The following is a 21,068-nucleotide window of genomic DNA, read 5'->3' as shown; positions in this document are numbered from 1 at the left end:
CATAATATTCCTGTTTAGATAGCTATAGAGAGAGATAGTTCCATTAATTGGATTTGTAACTTGATGAACAGCACCAGGAGGGAGGTCTTTTTCATGGCTCTGCCCCAGAGATGATAATGATTATGATTCTAATTAACCTTTCTAGTCTGCAAAATGTAACAATAGCTTGTGAAATCAATAGTACAAGCATAATTATCTCCTTGATGAAGAAAGATGGGGAAACTGAGGTATGGGAAAGTCATGTCACTTGCCCAAGATTATACAGTTTAGGAAGTGATAGAGATGCAATCCAGGTTCAGGTCTCCTGACTCTGAATCATGTGCTTTCCACACCACACCACAGCGATTTGTTTGTCTTTGGTTTGTGCTGGTCAATGGTACGGTTGTTCTTATTTTTGAAATCTTTTAAGGCCTAGAAGGAATGCTACTCAAATCTGTAGATTTCAGGAAGTTTGGAGGAAAAGATAATGCTACGGATAGAGTTAGTCGGTCCTTGAAATGTTAGGGGGTGAATGGATGAAGATCTTTAAATTGCTGAAAAACTACTGAGAGATAGAAATTTGTCTCTTCCTCCCTCCCTCCCCATCCTGTCCTAGTCTAGGTAACCTTATTTATTCTGCTTTGTTCTAAAGAAATAATTGAGGGGCAGCTAGGTGGCACAGTGAATAAAGCACCGGCCCTGGAGTCAGGAGTACCTGGGTTCAAATCCGGTCTCAGACACTTAATAATTACCTAGCTGTGTGGCCTTGGGCAAGCCACTTAACCCGGTTTGCCTTAGAAAAACCTAAAAAAAGAAATTAGAGTTAGTGAGGAGTCTTGGAGGCCATCTGAAAGAGTTTCCCAAAGACAATTCAATTTAATAAACATTTATTACATTTCCACTGTTTTACAGACAGTATCTTTGGATTTAAAGACAAAACCAAGATAATCCCTGCCTGCATTCATGAAGCTCATTTTTTTTTGGGGGGGGGGGCGTTGAGCAAACCCAGTATGTCCATAGATATACTATTCAAAGTAATTGAAGAATAGAAGAAGAAGCGCTGGTGGATTAGGAAAGGTCTCTTGCAGGATATGAAAATAGAGCTAAACCAAAGGGAGAATACTCCAGTTCCTGGGAATGATCTAGGCAAAGGCAGGAAAGTGGGAGGTGGAAAGGTCACAAATGGGGGAAGCCAAGAGGACAGTTTGTTTGGAATGAAGTGTTTAAGAGGGAGGATAATATAGAATCATGGTATCCCAGTTTTAGAGCTGGGAGAGACTTCAGAGTTTTCTAGGGAAAGTCCAATCCTTCTCAATGTACAGTTTTGAAAATTAAATCCAAGGAGATTAAATCACAGACCCAAGGCCTGAGAAAAAAGATCTGACTCAAGAGATAGGACTTCTTCCACTGGACCAAGTGGTTCTTGATCTTTTGTATTTCAGAACCCCTTTAGACTTTAAAATTATTTATTAATTTTTATTAAAATAAATTAGCAAAGAATTTTTGTTTATATTGTGGGTTATATCTATTAATTTTTTACTCTATTAAAAATAAAATTGATCAATTAAATATTTATTTATTAGCTCATTTAAGATAACAAGATAATCCATTATGGATCAACATAAATTATAATTTCTTAATGAAAAATAACTATATTTTCTAAAACAAAAATATTAGAGAGAAAGGGAACACACAGACCTTTATAGTGCTTGCTAATATGCCAGGTATATTGGGGGGGCATTTCAAGAAATGGGGTAAAGTGCCTTGCCCAAGGGCACACAGCTAAGTAAGTATTAAGTGTCTGAAGTCACATTTGAACTCCAGTTCTCCTAACTCTAGGGCCAGTGCTCTATCCACTGTGCCACCTAGTTGCTCTACCATGAGGCACTTTTTACAAATATCTCATTTGAGTTTCACAACAAACCCAGGAAGTAGATGCTTTTATTCACATCTTACATTTAAGGAAACTGAGGCAGAGGATAAGCGACTTGCTCGGGGTGACACAGTTAGTAAATGTCTATTATGAGACCATATTTTAACTGAAGCTTTCCTGACTCCAGTTCTAGTCCTTCATCTACTGCACCACCAACCATCTGAGGAAGAAGAGTGGTCTGGTGTGACATATTTTTGCAAATCTCTTTAATGTCTGAAAATAGAAAAAAAAAACAACTGGATTCTTATCTCTGTTTCTGCATTCAATCTGAGGCAATATGTTATTTTGATTGAAATATATGTGGAAAATCTGGTGTCACAGTTATGGAGTTGGACAAGGAATGAGTATTTTAAAAGACAAAAATTATCTTGGTATTCATAATGAAAATCGTTTTGACCTTGTGGACCATTCCCAGGGATCACTAGGACCCTTGAACCACACTTGGAGAACCTATACAATACCATGCATAGAATCAGCCATGAAAAATTGACTGGAGAAATATTACAGAGGGTTCTAACTCAAAGAGAGGAGTTGGTATTTTATCCTGAAGGTGATAGGGAATTATTGAAACTTTTGGAATAGGAGAATGACTTGAACTTTAGAAATATCAATTTGGTAGCTATATGGAACATGAATCAGAGCTGTCTCTTTACAGGAAGGCAGCCTGGTATAGTGGAAAGATCCTTGGACCTGGAGTGAGGTGACTTTGTGACTGCTTATTTTTTAATCCTGTGACTTTGAACCTTCTAATTGCTATTATGCTTTTCCTTCTGAAATTAATTTTTTAAATAAATTTCTGTTAATGACTTTCATTTTCTTATCACTTTGATTCTCCCTTGTATCTCTCCCTCTGTCTCCCAGAGAGTCATAACATATAACAAAGAAGTTAGTTCAAAAGAGAAAAAAAAGGGGGAAATAATAGCAAAATTAATCAATATACCAAAAAAACCTGATTATATATATAGATAGATATAGATATAATTATGCATCTATAGTTTCTTACCTTAGCAAAGGAGTATAAGGAAGTGTCTTCTCATAATACATTTTTCTTTACTGTAACACTGAAATTATTTTCTCTATATTTTTGTATTTATTGATCAGGATGCAAATTTTATCTCCCTAGTAGAACAGTAGAACACAAACTTGCAGTCAATAACCACTTTTTTGTGAATCTATTCCCAGCACCTTCCAAAATGCTTATAATCTCATCTGATTAAATTGAATTGATTTAGGGCAGGGACTCATTGAGTCTGTTTTCCCATATGCAAAATAGAAATACCAATACTCACAGCTCATACAGAGCTATTGTGATGTGAGTACTATTTAATATTATTATTATAATAATATCAGTAGTCAAGATGGAATGAGCTGCCTTGGGAGTTAACAAGCTCCCCAAAATGAGAGGTGTCCAAGCAGATGCCCCACTTCTTGACAGGCTAAGGGGGGAGGGAATTCCTGCCTCAGGGAAGGGATCCTGGGGGTCCTTGAGAGCTCAGAGATTCTTGGATTCTATAAGGGGTTAATTTTGCTAAAACATGAGTTAGTGGGGTGAAAGTATGTGGGTCCATAGTATCATCAATTTAGAATGTGGCATCAGGTCCAAAGGCTAACATGATGCACAGCATGCACGACCTCTCTGGTCAGGCAGACAGGCTCTGTCGTGACCTCAGAGGGAGACAGCAGCTGCAGGGGGTTTAGGGGCGGAAAGGGGCCTCCCCCCTAGGCAGGGCCTATTCTGGGCTGTCATTTCCTGTTTCCGGCCTTGCTCCCAAGGGCGGTGGTTGATGGGGAGTGAATGGGTAACCTCCTCTCCTCCCAATCCCCCCCCCCCAGGTTTGGGCCACATTCCCCCTGGGGAAGGTCTTCTAAAGCGGAAGCCTGCCTGGAGTAGGCGGCTGAGCCTGGATAGAAAGATGGCTTTCCCCCTTTCCTTCCTTTGTGGGATCTGGGCTGCGAGGTTGCCTCCCACCCTCACTCTAGTTAGAGTTAGTGAGAAAGTTCTCTGTGAGGTCTAACCCAGGGAACCCCGAGCTAACCTGGGGAGCCCCGAGCCTTGAGTCTTGGCTTCCTGGTCACAGGACTCAGGGCAGTGGATCTGTATATAGGCTTTTGATTATCAGCTCATCTTCTAGAGGTCAAGGAGGAACTTACCCAGCCTCTCTCTCTCTCCCCTCCCCATCTCCTTTCTTCTCCCTCCTCCCTCCTCTCTGTCTCTTCTCTCTCTCCATCTGTCTCTTCTCTACTGTCTCTCTTTCTCCGTATGTATGTGATTGTCTTTGTCTCTCCGACTCTCTTCTCTCAACCTCATCCCTCTACCTATCTGTCTCTGACTCTCTCTGTCTCCCTCATCTCCCTTCTCCCCTCTTCCTCTCTTCTCTCCTCTCATTCCAGCTCCTTGGAAGGTTAAGGCTGGTGGATCACTTTTGCGTTCCGGCATCCTGAGATTGAGATACAGGCTGGGCTACAATTGATCGGGTGTCCATATTAAGAATGGTACCAATATGGGGACTATCTAAGGAAGGGTTCCCAATCTGATCAGTGGTGAGACTGGACTGTTGAATAGACTCTTCACTTCAAGTCTGGGTGAAATGAGTGGACCTAGACCCTCTACTGTCCTCCCTCTCCTCTCCAATAAGAACCTAATAATATTAACTAACACTTCTATGGTGTCTCCTATGTTCTGGTTATTTTATAAATATTACAACCATGTAAAATATGCTTTTATGATTTCCATTTTTATAGATGAGAAACCTAAGGCAAAGAGAGAGTTAGTGACTTTCTCAGGGTCACATAATTAGTAAATAAATAGCTTAAACTGTATTTGAACTCAGGTCTTCCTGACTCCAGGGCAGCCTCTAGATGCACTGTGGTTCTGAGGTTATAGGGTTAAAAAGGAACCAGTCCTTGACTCCAGAAACTTGGACTGTATCTGCTGAAACAACGCATATATGTCTATCAATTTTTTTTCCTATACTACTGGTAAAGGATTTTCTGGGGGTGGGGGGGAACAAGTGTTTCAAGCCCTGAGATATTAAATAAGCCATCTGAGCCCCACCTAGTGTAGGCTGTGGCAGAAGGTCAGGGACGTGCCAAAGCCAGCTCCAGGCCTCCCACAAGAGGGATTATTGGATTTTTGGAAATCTAATAACAATAAAAATCAGAACTTGATGTATTTTTCTTTTGATCACTTAGACTTAAGAAAGGAAAGGGAAAAAGTGTTAATTTAGCAGAACTCTCTGTTTTTGAACAAGACCACATTGCCTCTCCTATAAATACATAAAAAATACAAAGTCATTTAATGGGGTTGTTCTTCCTTTTGGGGAGGGTGAATAAAGAAAGGTATGGAGGGAGTGGCATATATGCGGGGTGGCATATATCTGGTTCTAAGAGACTGAGGGAAGAGGGAAGACAGTCCAGCTGATTTTAAGACATCCAGTAGGGACTTAGAATGTTCCATGATCAAATGAATGATGAAGAGTAATATACAATAAATCAGGAAAGACTGTGAAGAGCTTTACATACTGAAGTTATATCTATTTGATTCCACAGGAAACAGGGAGCCACCAATGTTTCTCGATCAGGGCAATGGCACAATCAGACTTGGTTTTTTTTTTTTTAGGCTTTTGCAAGGCAAATGGGGTTAAGTGGCTTGCGCAAGGCCACATATTATTAAGTATCTGAGGCCAGATTTAAACTCAAGTGTCTGAGGCCTAATTTGAACTCAGGTACTTCTGACTCCAGGGCCAGTACTTTGTCCACTGTGCCACCTAGCCGCCCCAAGACTTGTGTTTTTATGAACTTGTTTGGCACCTGAAGATGGGGGAGAGGAAATAGACTGGAAGTGAGAAGTCTGAGGAGGAGGCTAATGCAATAGTCCAAGAGACAAATGACAGGGCTTGAGAAAGATATGAGAGATGCTAGGGTGGCAGAATGTGACAACTGTCCAGATTTGAAAATGAGGGAGGGGGAAGAGTTAAGAATGATTCTGAGGGCCTTGAGTGTTGGCCAGCCTGAGATCTTAAAAGGTCACCTTTCATCTGAATTATTTTAAATTTATCTTTTTATTATGAACTTAACAAACATGAACATTTCGATATACAAAGAACAGAAAAGAAGATTATATGTGAACCAATCCATTACACAGTCTGTTTTTTAAAGAAAGCATACAATATGTCAGTGTTCCTATGGATGGACTTGGATTCAGAAGACCTGAGTTCAAGTCCAACCTCAGACACTTATTAACTGTGGGACTCTTGGAAAAGTCATTTAACTCTTTTTTTTCAGTTTCTTCAACTGGTAAATGGGGGACAGTAATAGCTACTACTTTTATAGGTTGTTTTGAGGATGAGCTAATGCTTGTAAACCACTTATAATCCCTGGCCCAAGTAAATACTTAAAAATGCTAGCTGTCATTATTATTATTATTATTATTGTTAATTTGAGCACTATAATAACAAAACTGTCCTTCTTGTCTATCTCCTGCTTTCTTCAGAACATTTTTTTGTTGGTATATCACCGTCACTACCAACTCCACCTCCCCCAAAGCCTTTAGATATCCTCCCTCATGGCAAATAAATGTGATCATGCAAAACAAACTCTCACATTGGGCACATCCAAAAATGTCTGCCCATTTCTGTCCCTGCAGCCCATCCATCACTCCTTTATCAGGAGGTGGGAAACATTTTGTCCATGGGTCCTTGTTTGAACCTTCTTTAAGCATTGCCTGGTCCCAGATCTGAAGTTTCACAAAACATTTTTTTTTGTCTAAGTTTTCGTTACTGCAGTCATTGTATGAATTATCTTGGTTTTGCTTACTTCTCGGCAACATTCCATATGTGTTTCCCCCTGGGTTCCTTCACATCTCTCCTTTTGGAGAGATTTTCTTTTCTTTTCTTTGTTTTGTTCTTGCAAGGCAATGGGGTTAAGTGACTTGCCCAAGATCATGCTGCCAGGTAATTATTTTTTTTTTGCAAGGCAAATGGGGTTAATTGGCTTTCCCAAGGCCACACAGCTAGGTAATTATTAAGTGTCTGAGGTTGGATTTGAACTCAGTTACTCCTGACTCCAGGGCTGGTGCTCTATCCATTGCACCACCTAGCTATCCCTTCTTTTATAATTTCTTAAAACACAATAATATTCCACTTCATTCAGAGGCTAGAAGTTCCTCAGCCTTTCCCCAATTGATAGACCTCTTGTTTTACTTCCAGATTTTTTTTTTGACACAATATAAAATGCCACTGTGGATATTTTTGTGCATAAGGGGCATGATCTTGCTGCTTGAGTATTTGGGAAGGAGACTTCCTGCTAAGTTTTGGGTGGGATGGAGAGGGTGGGGGGCAGCATCAGGTACAGGTCTCATTTGCCCCCATCCCTTTTACTTCTCTCTCTCTCCTATAGTTCCTTTGCCTCAAGAACATCCGCACCTTCTTGTCAGCCTGCTGTGAGAAGTTTGGCCTTCGAAGAAGCCAGCTTTTCGAGGTCTTTGACCTCTTTGATGTGCAGGACTTTGGGAAGGTAAGCCTTTTGAATTCTGTCCCTCCCTGGGTCCCTTGGTCTTTTCTCTAGGACCAAGAGAGCTGACCTTAGCAGGCAGGATTTAGAGCTAGAAGGGATATTAGAAACAATCTAAAGATCACTAATACTGAGTACTCCCTACCTCCTCCAAATGAAAGCCCAAGATCCCAAAGTTTGGAAAAAAACTATCAATGTATATGTGTATGGGGTGGGAGGAGTGGCCAAAGAAGGAAGATGACTGGGTTAAAAAACTGAATTGTGTAAACTTCAAGTTCACCTACTCTGTATGAGTGGAGAGAGCTAGATCTGAGGTACAGTGGGGATTTCCATAGGAAAGAGAAAACAGGGATCCTTAATTTGGGTAAGGAGGAGCGGGAGGTTGAAGAAAAAGAAGTCACTGATTAATTGAGTTGGAAGGATCAGTTAAAAGCAATTCTTAGTAAAGGAGGCATCAGAAACTTGGAGAGGTAGGTTTGAGGGAGAGTTCAATTAAACAAGGCTTCCTAAAGGAGAGGGGCTTGAGCTTGGATGTTCAGGATTCATGACTTGTCAGGAAAGGAAGAAGAAAGACTGGGTTATTTGTAGTCCTAGCAAAGGAATGCTGAACTTTGGGAGTGGAGTTTCAAATTATATGCCTCCAAGGTTTTTGCAGTTTTGTCTCCTGGTGAAAAGTTAATGGATAACTGTGTTGGGAACTCTAAGAATTCTTTTTATTGAGGGGGGGAATTTTTTGCAAGGCAGTGGGGTTAAGCAACTTGCCCAAGGTCACACAGCTAAGTAAGTATTAAATATCTTAGATCACATATGAACCCAGGTCCTTCTGACTCCAGGGCTGGTACTCTATCAACTGTACCACCTAGTTGCCCCGACTCTAGGAGTTCTGATACTCTAAAATTGGGAAATCCTGAAACCTCAAAAATCCACATTCATAGAATTTTAAAACCCCAGTCTCCTGGGATCTTAGAAGTTTAGAATTCTAGACTCTTAAGGGACTGAAATTCTAGAATCTAGAAAAGATCAGAATCCTGGACTACTTGAAATTAAAGTTCTAGGGGAGTCCAGGGTTAAGAGTTAATCAGAGTTCATGGTGTTCATGCTAAGGTTGGTTATCAGGTTGGACTTATCTGGATTCTTATTTTTGAGTCTTTTTTCATGTCTAGGTAATCTACACTTTGTCAGCGCTGTCATGGACAATGATTGCCCAGAACAAGGGGATCATGTGAGTTCAATCATTTTTTTCTTTCGATGGTAGCCACTGTACTTCTAACCCCCTCCTCTTGCCCCATTTCCTCCCATCACCTAGTTGACCTTCTGGCTGCTTTCTTCTTGTCCTGTGGTGTATTTATAGGGTTTTTGATCACACCTTACAATGCATATAAATATGAGTAATGATGATGATTGTAGCCAGAATATGCAGAAGTATGTGAAACAGGGATATAACTTCATTTCACTGCCCAGGAAATGTTTCACAGCCTCTTTTTTCCAACTCTGTCTCTCTCCTTTCCAGGCCCTTCCCCACAGATGAAGACAACCTTGGGGATGATGACATCTACAGTGGATTGTCAGATCAGATTGAGTGAGTGACCCTTGCTGGGAGATGGATCATAAACCAGGGAGCTTTTCCAGTATAGGTTTTCCACAATTCTTTGATAGAAAGAGCATAGGTGCAGTTTTACCCTCCAGGAGGCCTGAAAAGCATATTAGGAAGGTTAGATAGAGCTGTCAGAAATCTAGGAAGGCTTCCCAGAGAAGGTGATTTGGTAGGGCCACTTTAGACCCTAGACTTGGGCACTAGAGGAGAGAGGTATCATGTATGATGAGCATGCCTTCTCCTAAGTGACACCGTGGAGGAAGATGAGGACCTGTATGACTGTGTGGAGAATGAGGAGGCAGAGGGAGATGAAATCTATGAAGACCTAATGCGGACAGAACCCACACCCATGCTGGTAAGTTGGAGGTATGGGTGGTATCAGCCCCTCTGTCCTGGGGCTGATAAATGACCCCCAAGTCAGTACTTAGAAGGACCTCCAAAATGTGTGTATACTTCCTCTCTTTCTCAGCCAAAGATGACCGAATTGGACAAGAGAATCTGTTGTCTCCGGGAGATTCAGCAGACAGAAGAGAAATATACTGACACCCTCGGCTCCATCCAGCAGGTGGGCACCTGACCTGGGGTAGCCTAAGGAATGTCTGTCTGGACTGACTGCAGAACCTTTCCCTCTTATTTTAGCTCACTTCTCTCTTCTTCAACCTTTAGCACTTCCTGAGGCCCCTACAGCGGTTCCTAAGAACAGAAGACATTGAGATTATCTTTATCAACCTGGAGGTGAGTTTAGCCTGCCCTTGCCTGAATCTTTCCAGGTCTCTCTAATCCACCTTTTCTGTCCCACTCATTCATTCACTCATTCACTACTTCTACCTTTCATTCAGCATGTTAAGATGTCCCAAATACTTGACTCAGAGTCAGGAAGACACAAGTTCAAATCCTGTCTCTGAGGGAAACTAACAGGTTCAGATGGAGGTGTCTTCAGATGGTGAAGTTAGAAGACTGGAGCTGAGGTAGAGGTTGGGGTGGCAATTGGGATGTGGGAATCATTTGTGTAGGGTCACTCAATGGGGCCTAGTTACTGGGCAAATTATTTGGAGTCTCTGGGCCTCACTTATCAATAGGTAGAACAGTATACATGTAATATTTACCTCAGAGGGTCAAACCAAATCAACATAAATTTATTAAATAGGGAAGCTAGGTGGCACAGTGGATAGAGCACCAGCCCTGGAGTCAGGAGTACCTGAGTTCAAATCCGGCCTCAGACACTTAATAATTAGTTGTGTGGCCTTGGGCAAGCCACTTAGCCCCATTGCCTTGCCAAAAGAAAACCCTAAAAAAATAAATGTACTAAATACATACTGGGGGGGGGGCAGCTAAGTGGCTCCAAGGATAGAGCACCAGCCTCAGACACTTACTAGCTGTATGACCCTGGACAAGTCACTTATTTAACCATAATCACCTCAAAAACACCAGATACTGTACTGAAGAAAGGCAACAGATGGTGTCTGCTTTTAGATTGGACAGTCTTATGAGAGCTGAGAGACAACATGCAAACCACTATGTGTAAAAACAATATGCCCAGGATACATTAGATATACTAGATCATACAGCTTTACAGAGAAGTGCTGCATTAATGGTACTTGTTATTATTTAGCAAACATTTATTAAGCCCCTACTCTGTGTAAAGCCCTGGATGTAGCCCCAGATCGTTATGATGTGGAGTTTACTACAAGTTAATAGGGGCAGCAAGGAAGTGGGAGGAGTCAGTTCCATAAAGAATTGTGATGTGGCTGCCAAGAAGGGTTAAATAAAATGTTACGAGAAATTTGAGGAGGGAGGGATCACTTTCACTTGTAGGGGTTGGAGGGTCAGGGGTGGCTTCGTGGTAGAATGGGCACATGGGTGGACCTTGAAGGAAAGAAGTCACTTCATCACAGGGCAATGGGAAGGAAGCACTCTAAGCATGGGAGATGGAGAGGGGAGGATGAACATTGGGAGTGAGAATGTGATTGTGTAAGATAAGATTGGAGGCACCTGAAATATCTTGAGAAGGAGGGGGACTGTGTCATGGGGGTCTGTGTCTCAGGAAACTTTTTTTGGTAGCTGTGTGGATGATAGATAAGAGAGTGGGAGACTGGAGGCAGAGAGACCTGTTAGGAGGCTATTAGAATGGTCCAAGGAAGTGACGATTAGGGTAGCTGCAGTGTGAATGGAGGCAGGGAATAGATAGGAGAGATGGGCACTGCCTTGATTGGATGTAGGGATTGAAGGTTAGCAAAGAGTCATAGATGACTCTGAGGTTTTTAGCCTGATTGGCAATCTGGTGAGACTGACAAAAGAATTAAAGAGAAGGAAGGATGTTAAGGGGAAGATGATGAGTTCAGTTTTGGACATGTCAAGGATGAGATGCTAAGAGTATGTCAGTGTAGTACAGTGGAAAATCTGCTAGATTAAGTCAGAGAATCCAGGTTCATAATAATCCCTGCTCTACCTAACTACCCCTATGACTGTAGCAAATCACCTGTCTTCTCTGGGCCTCAGTTTCTCTATTTGTTAAAATGAGGGGGTTGTGCTAGATGACATTTAAGAGCCCTTTTAGAATGATCTTATGGTCCTATTCAGATGGAGGTATCTTCAGATGGTGAAGTTAGAAGACTGGAGTTGAGATAGAGGTTGGGGTGGAAATTTATATATGGGAATCATTTGTGTAGGGTCATTTAATGGGGCCTAGAAAACAAATGAGATGAAGAAGGCAAGAAGGTTGAGAAGAGAGCCCAGAAGGAACTTTGGGAAGCAACTTCTATTTAAGGGGAAGACAGTGGAGGAATGAATATTCAAGAATTAGGGAGAAAAATGGGGGCAGGGGAACACAGAAGCCAAGCAAGGAATGAAGATCAGGAAGACTGAAACCTACCTGTAAAGAGGCCCAAGAGGAGGATAAGAACAGAAAAGGAGGAGTTTCTGCCTCACTCAGGGTGAGTGCTATAGGAAAATCCCAAGTCATTTTGTTCCTGTCTCTGGGCCCTGTTCTGAAGAACTGAAGGTTTAGTTTGTTCTTAGGTCTTGAGAAAGGGTGCTCTGGGCTCAGAATGGATCTCAGAAGGACAAAGAAATTTTTGATGGCAAGCTCCTGATGGTGAGCTAGGGAACCTATAACTTGGTCATCTATGTATGTGGTGTGTGTGTGTGTGTGTGTGTGTGTGTGTGTGTGTGTGTAGATTCCTTTTGAGGAATATCACATCAAAGTAACTATTGCTCTGGGCCTTATGGGATCGAAGGTTACCAATGATTTCAGATATAGATTTTTTTTTTGCAAGGCAAATGGGGTTAAGTGGCTTGCCCAAGGCCACACAGCTAGGTAATTAATAAGTGTCTGAGATCAGATTTGAACCCAGGTACTCCTGACTCCAGGACTGGTGCTTTATCCACTGTGCCACCTAGCCGCCCCAGATATAGATTTAATAAGCAGTGCTAGATACTGTGCTTAGCATTTTACAATATTATCTCATTTGACCTTCATGACAACTCTGGGAAGCAGGTGCTCCTATTACATCTCTCATTTTATAGATGATGAAACTGAGACAAATGGCAGTTGCCAGGGTTAAACAGTTAAGTGCCTGTGTTCAGATTGGAACTCAGGTCTTTCAGACTCCAAATTGAGGGCTCTAGCCACTGAGCACCTACTGATCTTTTCTTTCCTGGTCTTAACCTGTTCTTAAAGGAGTCCTCATACTTCAGGATCAACCCCCTATCTCCTATCTATCCCCATATCTGTTTATTGACATTTAATGAAGATAAATGTAAAGTTTTCTAGTTGGGGTTCAAAAACCAAGCTGCTCAAGTGCAGTTTATGTGAAAAGGACTTAGATGTTAGTGAATGACAAGATCAATATAAATCAACTGATATACTCCAGGGACCTGGTCCTCCCCTCCCCTCATTCCTCTCACACCCCTCTGCCAAAAGCAAACTGATATTATATTTGACTGCATTAAGAGAGGCACATTGTCCAGGAGAAGGGAGACAATGGTATTCCTCTGCTTTGATCAGATCACATCACATTTGAAACACTGTATTCCATTTTGAGTGTTCTCATTTTAGGAAAGATTAACAAGCTGGAATAAATCCAGAGGACCACTAGAAGAGTAAAGGGTCAGCACACCAGGTCATTTAGGACTAATTGGGGAAATTGATGCCATAAGTTGAAAAGGACCTTGAAGGTCATTTAGTTCAAATCCCTTTATAGATGAGAAACTTGGGTCTAGGGAGGGTAGATGATTTGTGGTCATTCTTGGGAATAAGTGGCAGGTGCGAACTCTGGTTCTCTCATTCCTCTGAGGTCAAATTCAGTGTTCTCCCCAAGATATTTAACCTGGAGAAATGAAGAGAAGATTGGAGACCGTAAGAAATCCAAGGCTATTGTGGAAGAGGTCAAGATCTCACCAACCACAGAGTGCTATATAAAAATGAGATATTGATTGTTGCTGTTGTTAGTTCTGCTTAGCCCCCAAAGGGCAGAACTAGATGCAATAAGTGAAGCTGCCTAGAGATAGATTTAGGTCTATTGATTGATAGAAGGGGGAAAAAAAACTCTAAATTCTGGTTTTTTTTTAATTAAGTGTCTGAGGTCAAATTTGAACTTAGGTCCTCTTGACTCTAGGACTGGTGTTCCATCCACTGTGCCACCTGGCTGCCCCAAACCTTAAATTCTTAACAATCAAAACTTTTTAAAAGTGAGGGTAGGAGGTTTCTCAATATATAGAAGTCTTCGGAAGGAGAGGGGATAATTAATTGTAGGGAATGTTAGGAGTAGATTTGTAGTCATATATGGGTTGTGCCAGAGCAAAACTGTCAAACTCAAATAGAAATGGAGACCAATAATCCATGCATAAGGATCCCTGCCAGCAGTATATGAACTTTCAAGTGTTCAACTTTCAACTATTCGATTATATTTTTATTTATTTTGTTGAATATTTACCAACTACATATTTATCTGGTGTCCCATGTCTTGTGTTTGATATCTCTGGGCTCTTGGACCTTTGGGCTTCCCATTACCTCGATTCTTTGATTCTGTATTTTCTTCTCAGGACCTTCTCAGTATCCACAGCAGCTTCCTGAGGGACCTGAAGGAAGCACTTTCTGCTAATGGTGCTCCAGATCTTTATCAGGTGTTCATCAACTATAAGGAAAGGTGAGGATGGAAGGGGGGAGGGGACTTTAAAGGAACTACTTCTGCCCAAGCAAATGCTATGTGGCCACTAGTGTCTCCTGCTTAACCAACCACCATGGGGCTATAGATCTGAATTCTAGTACTGACTCATTCACTGATTGGTTTTAGGTAAATCATTTGCCTTCTCTGAGCTTTAACTTCCTCCATAGTCCAATGGAGGTACGCCAAGTCTCAGTGAAGTTCCAGGATAAGGAGAAAAGATGCCCAGACTGAGGCACTGAAATTCCCTTGGGTTCTCAGAGATGTGCTAGGGGAAATTCAACTCTTGAGAGATGATTGTTAAATTTTTATCATGAGCATTCACACTGGAAATTGGCAAACATTATCAATTAGGGTTTAATTTATTATTTTGTTAATTGTCTAGACTTAAGAATGTGATAGATAAAATGCTAAAAGAACAGATTTAACTTAAAAATATGTTGTGGACACATTTCTACACCCCTAAGAAACTGATTGTATTTGCCAGCACAACCCTGGTTTTCTCCCATTGCAGGTTCCTTGTCTATGGCCGTTACTGCAGTCAGGTGGAATCAGCCAGCAAGCACCTGGACCGAGTGGCCAGCACTCGGGAGGATGTGCAGATGAAACTGGAGGTTAGTGTACTTGGAGTGGAGTGGGGAAGGAGACACTGGTAGGAATAACCATGTGGCCAGACTGAGTTGTACCCCATCTCACAATAATTATAACAACAATACCTCAAAATATCTAAATGGTTCTGTGGTTTTATCAATATAGTATTCTCTCCCAAGATGCAGATTGCAAGCCATCTACACCTGTTCATTCTGTATAATTCTTTTTTATATGGTTCCTCCCTTTCTGTGGAACACCATGGGAAGACCACCCAAAGTTCTGGAAGCCTTTCTTAATTTCCCTTGACATTAAGAGGGTACCAAGGGAGCAACCAACCCTCTTGTTCTGTAGGTAAGAAATTCAGATCCAAATAGGTTGAGTGATTTGCCCATGATCATATAAGGAATAAGTAAAAGAGGCAGATTTTGAACTCAGCTCCTTTGACTCCAAATTCAGAGCTGCATTCTCTCTTATTCTAACTTATATCTTCTTTTTTTCATTCATATATTTCTTTGATAACTCCTAGTACTCTATTCTTCATTTCTTTTTGCAAGGCAATGGGATTAAGTGGCTTGCCCAAGGCCACATAGCTAGGTAATTACTAAGTGTCTGAGACCAGATTTGAACTCAGGTATTCCTGACTTCAGGGCTGCTGCTCTATCCACTGTACCCCCTAGCCACCCCTACTCTATTCTTCTTTCATAATTCTTTGTTGGTAATGTATTACTAACCAAAAAAAATTGGTCACATTTACCTTTTGGCTGTTCATTGCCCTCAGGGTAATGGCACTCATATTCAATTCTTCAGAGACTGTAGTGTTCCTTGTCTTACAGCCATCCAAGAACACCATCAGACAGTATTGGTAGCAAATGAATGGGACCTTTTTCTTCTTCCTGGAAGAGGTCCATTTTACTAAAGTCTCCCTCTGATGTCTCACTGTGCTATGAAGGTAACTTGGGGGTCTTCCAAGTTATCTTTCCAGGCAGCAAAGCATAATTCTGTCTGATTCTGTTTCTCAAGAAAGATTGTGAGTGTGACCTTAAATTGTGTCTGCTTCCTGAAGATGGAACTAGCTAGCAGAACCTGGAAAGATTAAACAACTGAGGATGAATTCTTTGGCTGTGGCCACCCATGAAACAAAAATACAAAATGGCCCTCATTTCTCACCTGCTTCTGCAGTGACAGCGATAGCACATCAAGAAAGGCAGCAGACTTAGGAAGAATAAAAGTTTAATAGCCTGAATAAACTTTTCCCTTGACCAGTGATGCAATAAAAGTGAGATCCTTGTCCAATGATTAACAAGGGTACATATTACTGAAGGGAAGTGAATCATATCCCTTTTGACACTCTCACCCTAGAGAAAACCAGAAGAAAGAAGGAAGTTGCCTCTGGATAGAATGATGCTCATGGGTTTTTTTTAAAAGACAAATAAAGGTGCTGGTGGAATTGGTTTTAGCCATGCATCAACTACACCAACATCTTGAGAATGAAGAGAAAGAGAAATTCTAGAAGAACCAATAAAACTTCCTAAATTAAATCAACATACACTTTGATATTTGGAAACTTCAAAGCAAAGATGGGAATAGATGAAGATGATGAAAATTATGATGGAAAATATGGTTTAGGAGTAAAGAATGAGAAAGGTCAATGTCAGGCAGACTACAGAAAAACCTTATTTGTGTGGATCATAAATACTTTCTTTGGGGAAAGTACTGAAAGACTTTGGCCATGGAATAGACTGACTAGCATTTCAGAAAAGGAAACTTTATGTTTTTATTTTTGTGAGGCAATCAGGGTTAAGTAACTTGTCCAGGGTCTCACAGCTAGTAAAGTATCAAGTATCTGAGCCTGGATTTGAACTCTGGTCCTCCTGACTCCAGGGTTGGTGCTCTATCCACTGTACCACCTACTGCCCCTAAGTTATCTTATTTAACAGAGAGAAATGACTTATTGTTGATATGAGGAGTCATCTCTGAATTATTAACTATCTGGGTATTGTCAGACCACCAACATGTTAGAGCAAAGATCAAAATTCATATAACTCTAAAAGGAAGGAGTATGGAAAAGATATGTTTGTATAATGAAACCAACTCAAACTTGATAAAACCATAACAAGACTTTTAAAAATATTTTTATTGATGTCTCTTGTTTTTGCATTACGTCGAACAAATGATCAATGATGACAATGAAACATGCATAGAAGAAAGTCCTAGACACAAATTGTAATAATTTCATATATATGTCTATCAATCATCCTAAAAAGACATGAAAGGAGTCTACAAAGTGCCTTAACAAATACTTGATTAATTTTCCAAGAGGAATAATGTGGCATCCATAGGTTATGCCGCTTTAGAATATAGATTGATTTGTGAAATCTTTCAGAGAAGTGATGAGAAGAATGAGAAGTAAAGTCTAAAAAATTAGAGGCAATTAAAAAGTATTTATTAAATGGTTACCGAATACTAGGTATTGTTCTAGGTGCTGGGGATAGAAGTACCAAGAATGCAGTGATGTCTACTTGGAATGAGTTTACATTCTACTGAGGATTTATAAAATATTCACTTATAAGTCAATTTAATTTGCATAGGACATTTAATATCAATTGAATAACTAGGTAGAGGGTGGGTTAAAGAGGGAGAACCTGGTAAAGGGTGACCAGTAAGGATGTTAGTATAATAGTCAAGGAAAAATGATTGGAGTTCACACTAGTGTGATTTTAGTGTGAATAGAGAAGGACAAAAGGGCAGTTGAAAGAGCTCTTGAGGAAGTGGAATTGTTAAGACTACGCAGTTGATTGGATATATGTAAGTGGGGGGAATGAGTGATAGTGAAAAGTTGAAAGTGACACCTAAGTTGTGAACCTGAGTGACTGAAAGATTGGGGGTGTTTTGATAGAAATGGAGATATGAGAAGGAATGGAAGTGATAGGAAGTGATAATGAGTTCTGAGATAGTGATATACAGCAAGCAGTTAGAGATGTAGAACTGAAATTCATGTGAAGAAAAGAGGGTTGGTGATATATCTGGGGATAATTTGGGGGGTTAGTTTTAAAAGTTCATTTAGTATTTTATTTTCCCCCAGTTATTTATAAAATCTTTTTATCATTCATTTTTTTAGGTTTTTGCAAGGCAAATGGGGTTAAATTTAGCATTCATTTTTAAACCTTTTTGAGTTCTACTTCTCTCCCATTCACTCTTCCATTGAGGAAAGCAAACAATTTGATATGTTTTAAATGTGTAGTAATGTAAAACATTTCCATAATAGTCATGTTGTGAAAGAAAACATATAGTCCCCCCCCAAAAAAAGAAGCCTCAAGAAAAATAGAGTAAAAAAGAGTGCTTAGTTTGTATTTAGACACCATTAACTCTTTCTCTGAGAATGGTAACATTCTCCATAAGTGTGTCCTGGGTCAGTCACTGTATTGCTGAGAAAAGCTAAGTGATTCACAGTTGATCATCCTACAATATTGCTGTTACTTTGTACACAGTACAATTCACTTTGCATCAGCTCATGTAAGTTGTTTCTGAGAATAATTTGTATAGAGATGATGGCTGAATATATGATAAGAATACCTAGAAAGAGAAGGTTCAGGACAGAGGAAGTGGAGGGGGCAAAACCAGTTTAAAGATAATGTAATAAGAAACTCACTAAACAAAGCCATCCCAAGAATGAAACTGAAAAGAAGATAACAAACAAGTGGAAGATGGAAAAGATCTGAAGTGGTTCTAAAACTACAGCAGCAGAAACAACAAAACATCACTCTTTTTACCATCAAGGACAATAGAGCCATGACTCTGGTATTTCATTCCCAGAAGTACTTAAGGAGAAAGAAGAAATGCCAGGAAAGGAAACATAGATGGACAAATCAACTGAATTAGAACAAGTATTTCCAGAAGAGGTCCAAGTTGAAGATGATAGGATTGAAGGATTAATTAATTTAAGTTTCTGAAAGAAGTGAAGATACCAGTATGTAGGTGGGAAAAACCAAACAATAGCAACTTGGACCTTAGTAATATTAAAAAAAAGAAGATGGAGAGAACAATAAACTCCCAAAGCCTACTTTTATATGTGTGTGTTTTACCCTCAACACACATACACATATTACATATACATGCATATGTGTATGTGCATTGAGAATATTCTTGATGAAATTATTAGAAGGGGCCAGGTAGACTTTTGCAAGCAAAATTCCACCACAGACCACATTTTTTTTCATCATGCAATTAAGTGAAAGATAGACATCTCCCTTGTTTGTTGACTATAAAAAAGTATTTGATTTAGTAAAGTAAAATGCTGACTTAAGGCATCTTCTCCAACAAAATGTCTCCTATGCATTGGTCAACATTGTACAAGATTCCTTGAAAGATGTGACAGCGGATAACCTTGTTTGACCAACTTGTGATCATTAAGATAAGGTGACACCTGAAATAGAAAAATGTACACTCAGAGAATGGGTTTGCTACTGTTGTGGAAGCACTCCAGCTCAAAGTCCATGTTGAAGAGGGATTTTCCTATGGGATGTTGAACTCCAGATGCCACTGTTTGTGGGTGACGTGTTAATTATATCAAGCATTAATTGTATCAAACCTCTTGGAGGAGATCCATAACCTTTCAAAATACTTTGTCCTAACTATCCACCCAGAAAAACTAAATGGATGAAGAGGACAGGGACAATTATTAAATACTGCCAGAGGACTGTCAAATATTAAACAGCACATATTGACTAACATATACAGTTGGTTGCAAAATCTATAGAACTGATCTATCTGTATGTTTTATATAGATGCACATATAGGCATTCACACATATAAGCAAACACATTATACATGTACACATATATATGCACATGTATTTAGAATTTGAATTGGACAATAAACTGGCACTGCATTTGAACTGGAAAAGCAGCAGAATGGACTGAGTTGCCTTTGGAAAATTGCCAAATTCTATAAATGATAACTGATAAGATTTAGAAATGGGAGGGGCCATGTAGTACAAACCCTTCAATTTACAGATGAAGCCCAATTTAAATAAACTGCCCAATGTCATCATTAGTAAATAATAGAGCTCCCAGGTTCCTAATCTAGTGCTCTTTCTCTAGACAGCACCATGGTGATAATTGTCAGCATTCCTCACTTCTCCACATAGAAAGAACTTTCCTCACAACAGATCTTGAGGAAGACAAGTATCATGATCTCCATTTTCCAGATGTGGGAACTAAGTTCAGAGGAAAGGAAGTGACTTGCCTAAGGTCACACAGCTGGACTAATAACTGATAAACATTTTCAGGCTATCCAAGAGCTTTACTTACATTATCTCACTTGAACCTCATAAGAGCCCTCTGGCTTCTAGTGAGAGAGACTACAAGCATTGTTCTTAGCCTCCTTATTTTACATATGAAAAAATTGAGGCTCAGAGAGATGAAGCTGTGACTTGTCTATGGTCAAACAGCTGGTAACTGTCAGTATATTTATACTCAGGTAGCAGTGGTGTACCAACCAGTTCTCAAATAAAGCAAAACAAACATCAACCAAAAAACCCCAACCAACCATACCCATTTCTTGCTGTTAAATTTAATCTGCCTTATTTACTTTTACCATCACTTTATTATTTTATTATTATTTTTTTTTTGGTTAGGCAATCAGGGTTAAGTGACTTACACAGGATGACACAGCTAGTATCAAGTGTCTGAGACTGGATTTGAACTTAGGTCTTCCTGATTCCAGGGTTGGGTTCTCTATCCACTGAGACACCAAGCTGCCTGTTTCTATCACTTCAAATCTAGATTAGAGGTTTCTAATATATTACCTGTGGGCTGCCTCCCAGGACATCTGCACCAAAGAAATGTAACTGGGAAATGCTTAACAAAGTTAATATAATGTTAATAAATAATTTTCTAAGTCAATGTGCTGCCATCAGTTCAGTTCTATACCACTAGTCTAGAATTGATTGTTAAATTGAGTCCTGACTTTAGCATTTGTGGAATTTCCCAGATGTAAAAATGCTTACTCTGAAGATTTTTTTTTTTTAAACTGATGGGTATGGGCTCAATTTGACTTCAGCACAGCTCTAACCCTTCATCTTGCTGGCTCCAAGACCAAAACAGTCTGCTGTGCCAGGCCACCGCTCAGGAATGACAACTGGAATTTGACTCACTCTCCTGACAGCTTAAAGTTCTTTGTCCCATAACCTACATGTGGCTTCCCAGGGTGAACTTGGAAATGCAAGGATCCCTCTTCTTAGCCAGACAAACACTTGACTTCTTTCCCAGAAGATGGTTAGGCACAGTGAGGTGTG

General features: G+C 40.1%; 1 protein-coding gene across 1 annotated transcript in view; it reads left to right on the top strand.

Annotated features, from left to right (window-relative positions):
• The window catches only part of VAV1 (vav guanine nucleotide exchange factor 1), a 40,082-nt gene that overhangs the window by 5,508 nt on the left and 13,506 nt on the right, over positions 1 to 21,068 (top strand). Inside the window, exons 2-9 of the mRNA XM_074203704.1 lie at positions 7,310 to 7,426; positions 8,587 to 8,645; positions 8,934 to 9,002; positions 9,264 to 9,372; positions 9,487 to 9,582; positions 9,684 to 9,752; positions 14,061 to 14,164; positions 14,697 to 14,796. Of these exons, the coding sequence (XP_074059805.1) occupies positions 7,310 to 7,426; positions 8,587 to 8,645; positions 8,934 to 9,002; positions 9,264 to 9,372; positions 9,487 to 9,582; positions 9,684 to 9,752; positions 14,061 to 14,164; positions 14,697 to 14,796 (723 nt within the window). The remainder of the gene's footprint in view (positions 1 to 7,309; positions 7,427 to 8,586; positions 8,646 to 8,933; positions 9,003 to 9,263; positions 9,373 to 9,486; positions 9,583 to 9,683; positions 9,753 to 14,060; positions 14,165 to 14,696; positions 14,797 to 21,068) is intronic.

This window comes from Macrotis lagotis, chromosome X (genome assembly GCF_037893015.1).
Source record: "Macrotis lagotis isolate mMagLag1 chromosome X, bilby.v1.9.chrom.fasta, whole genome shotgun sequence".
Classification (NCBI taxonomy): Eukaryota; Metazoa; Chordata; class Mammalia; order Peramelemorphia; family Peramelidae; genus Macrotis; species Macrotis lagotis.
This window is presented reverse-complemented; position numbering and strand designations above follow the sequence as displayed.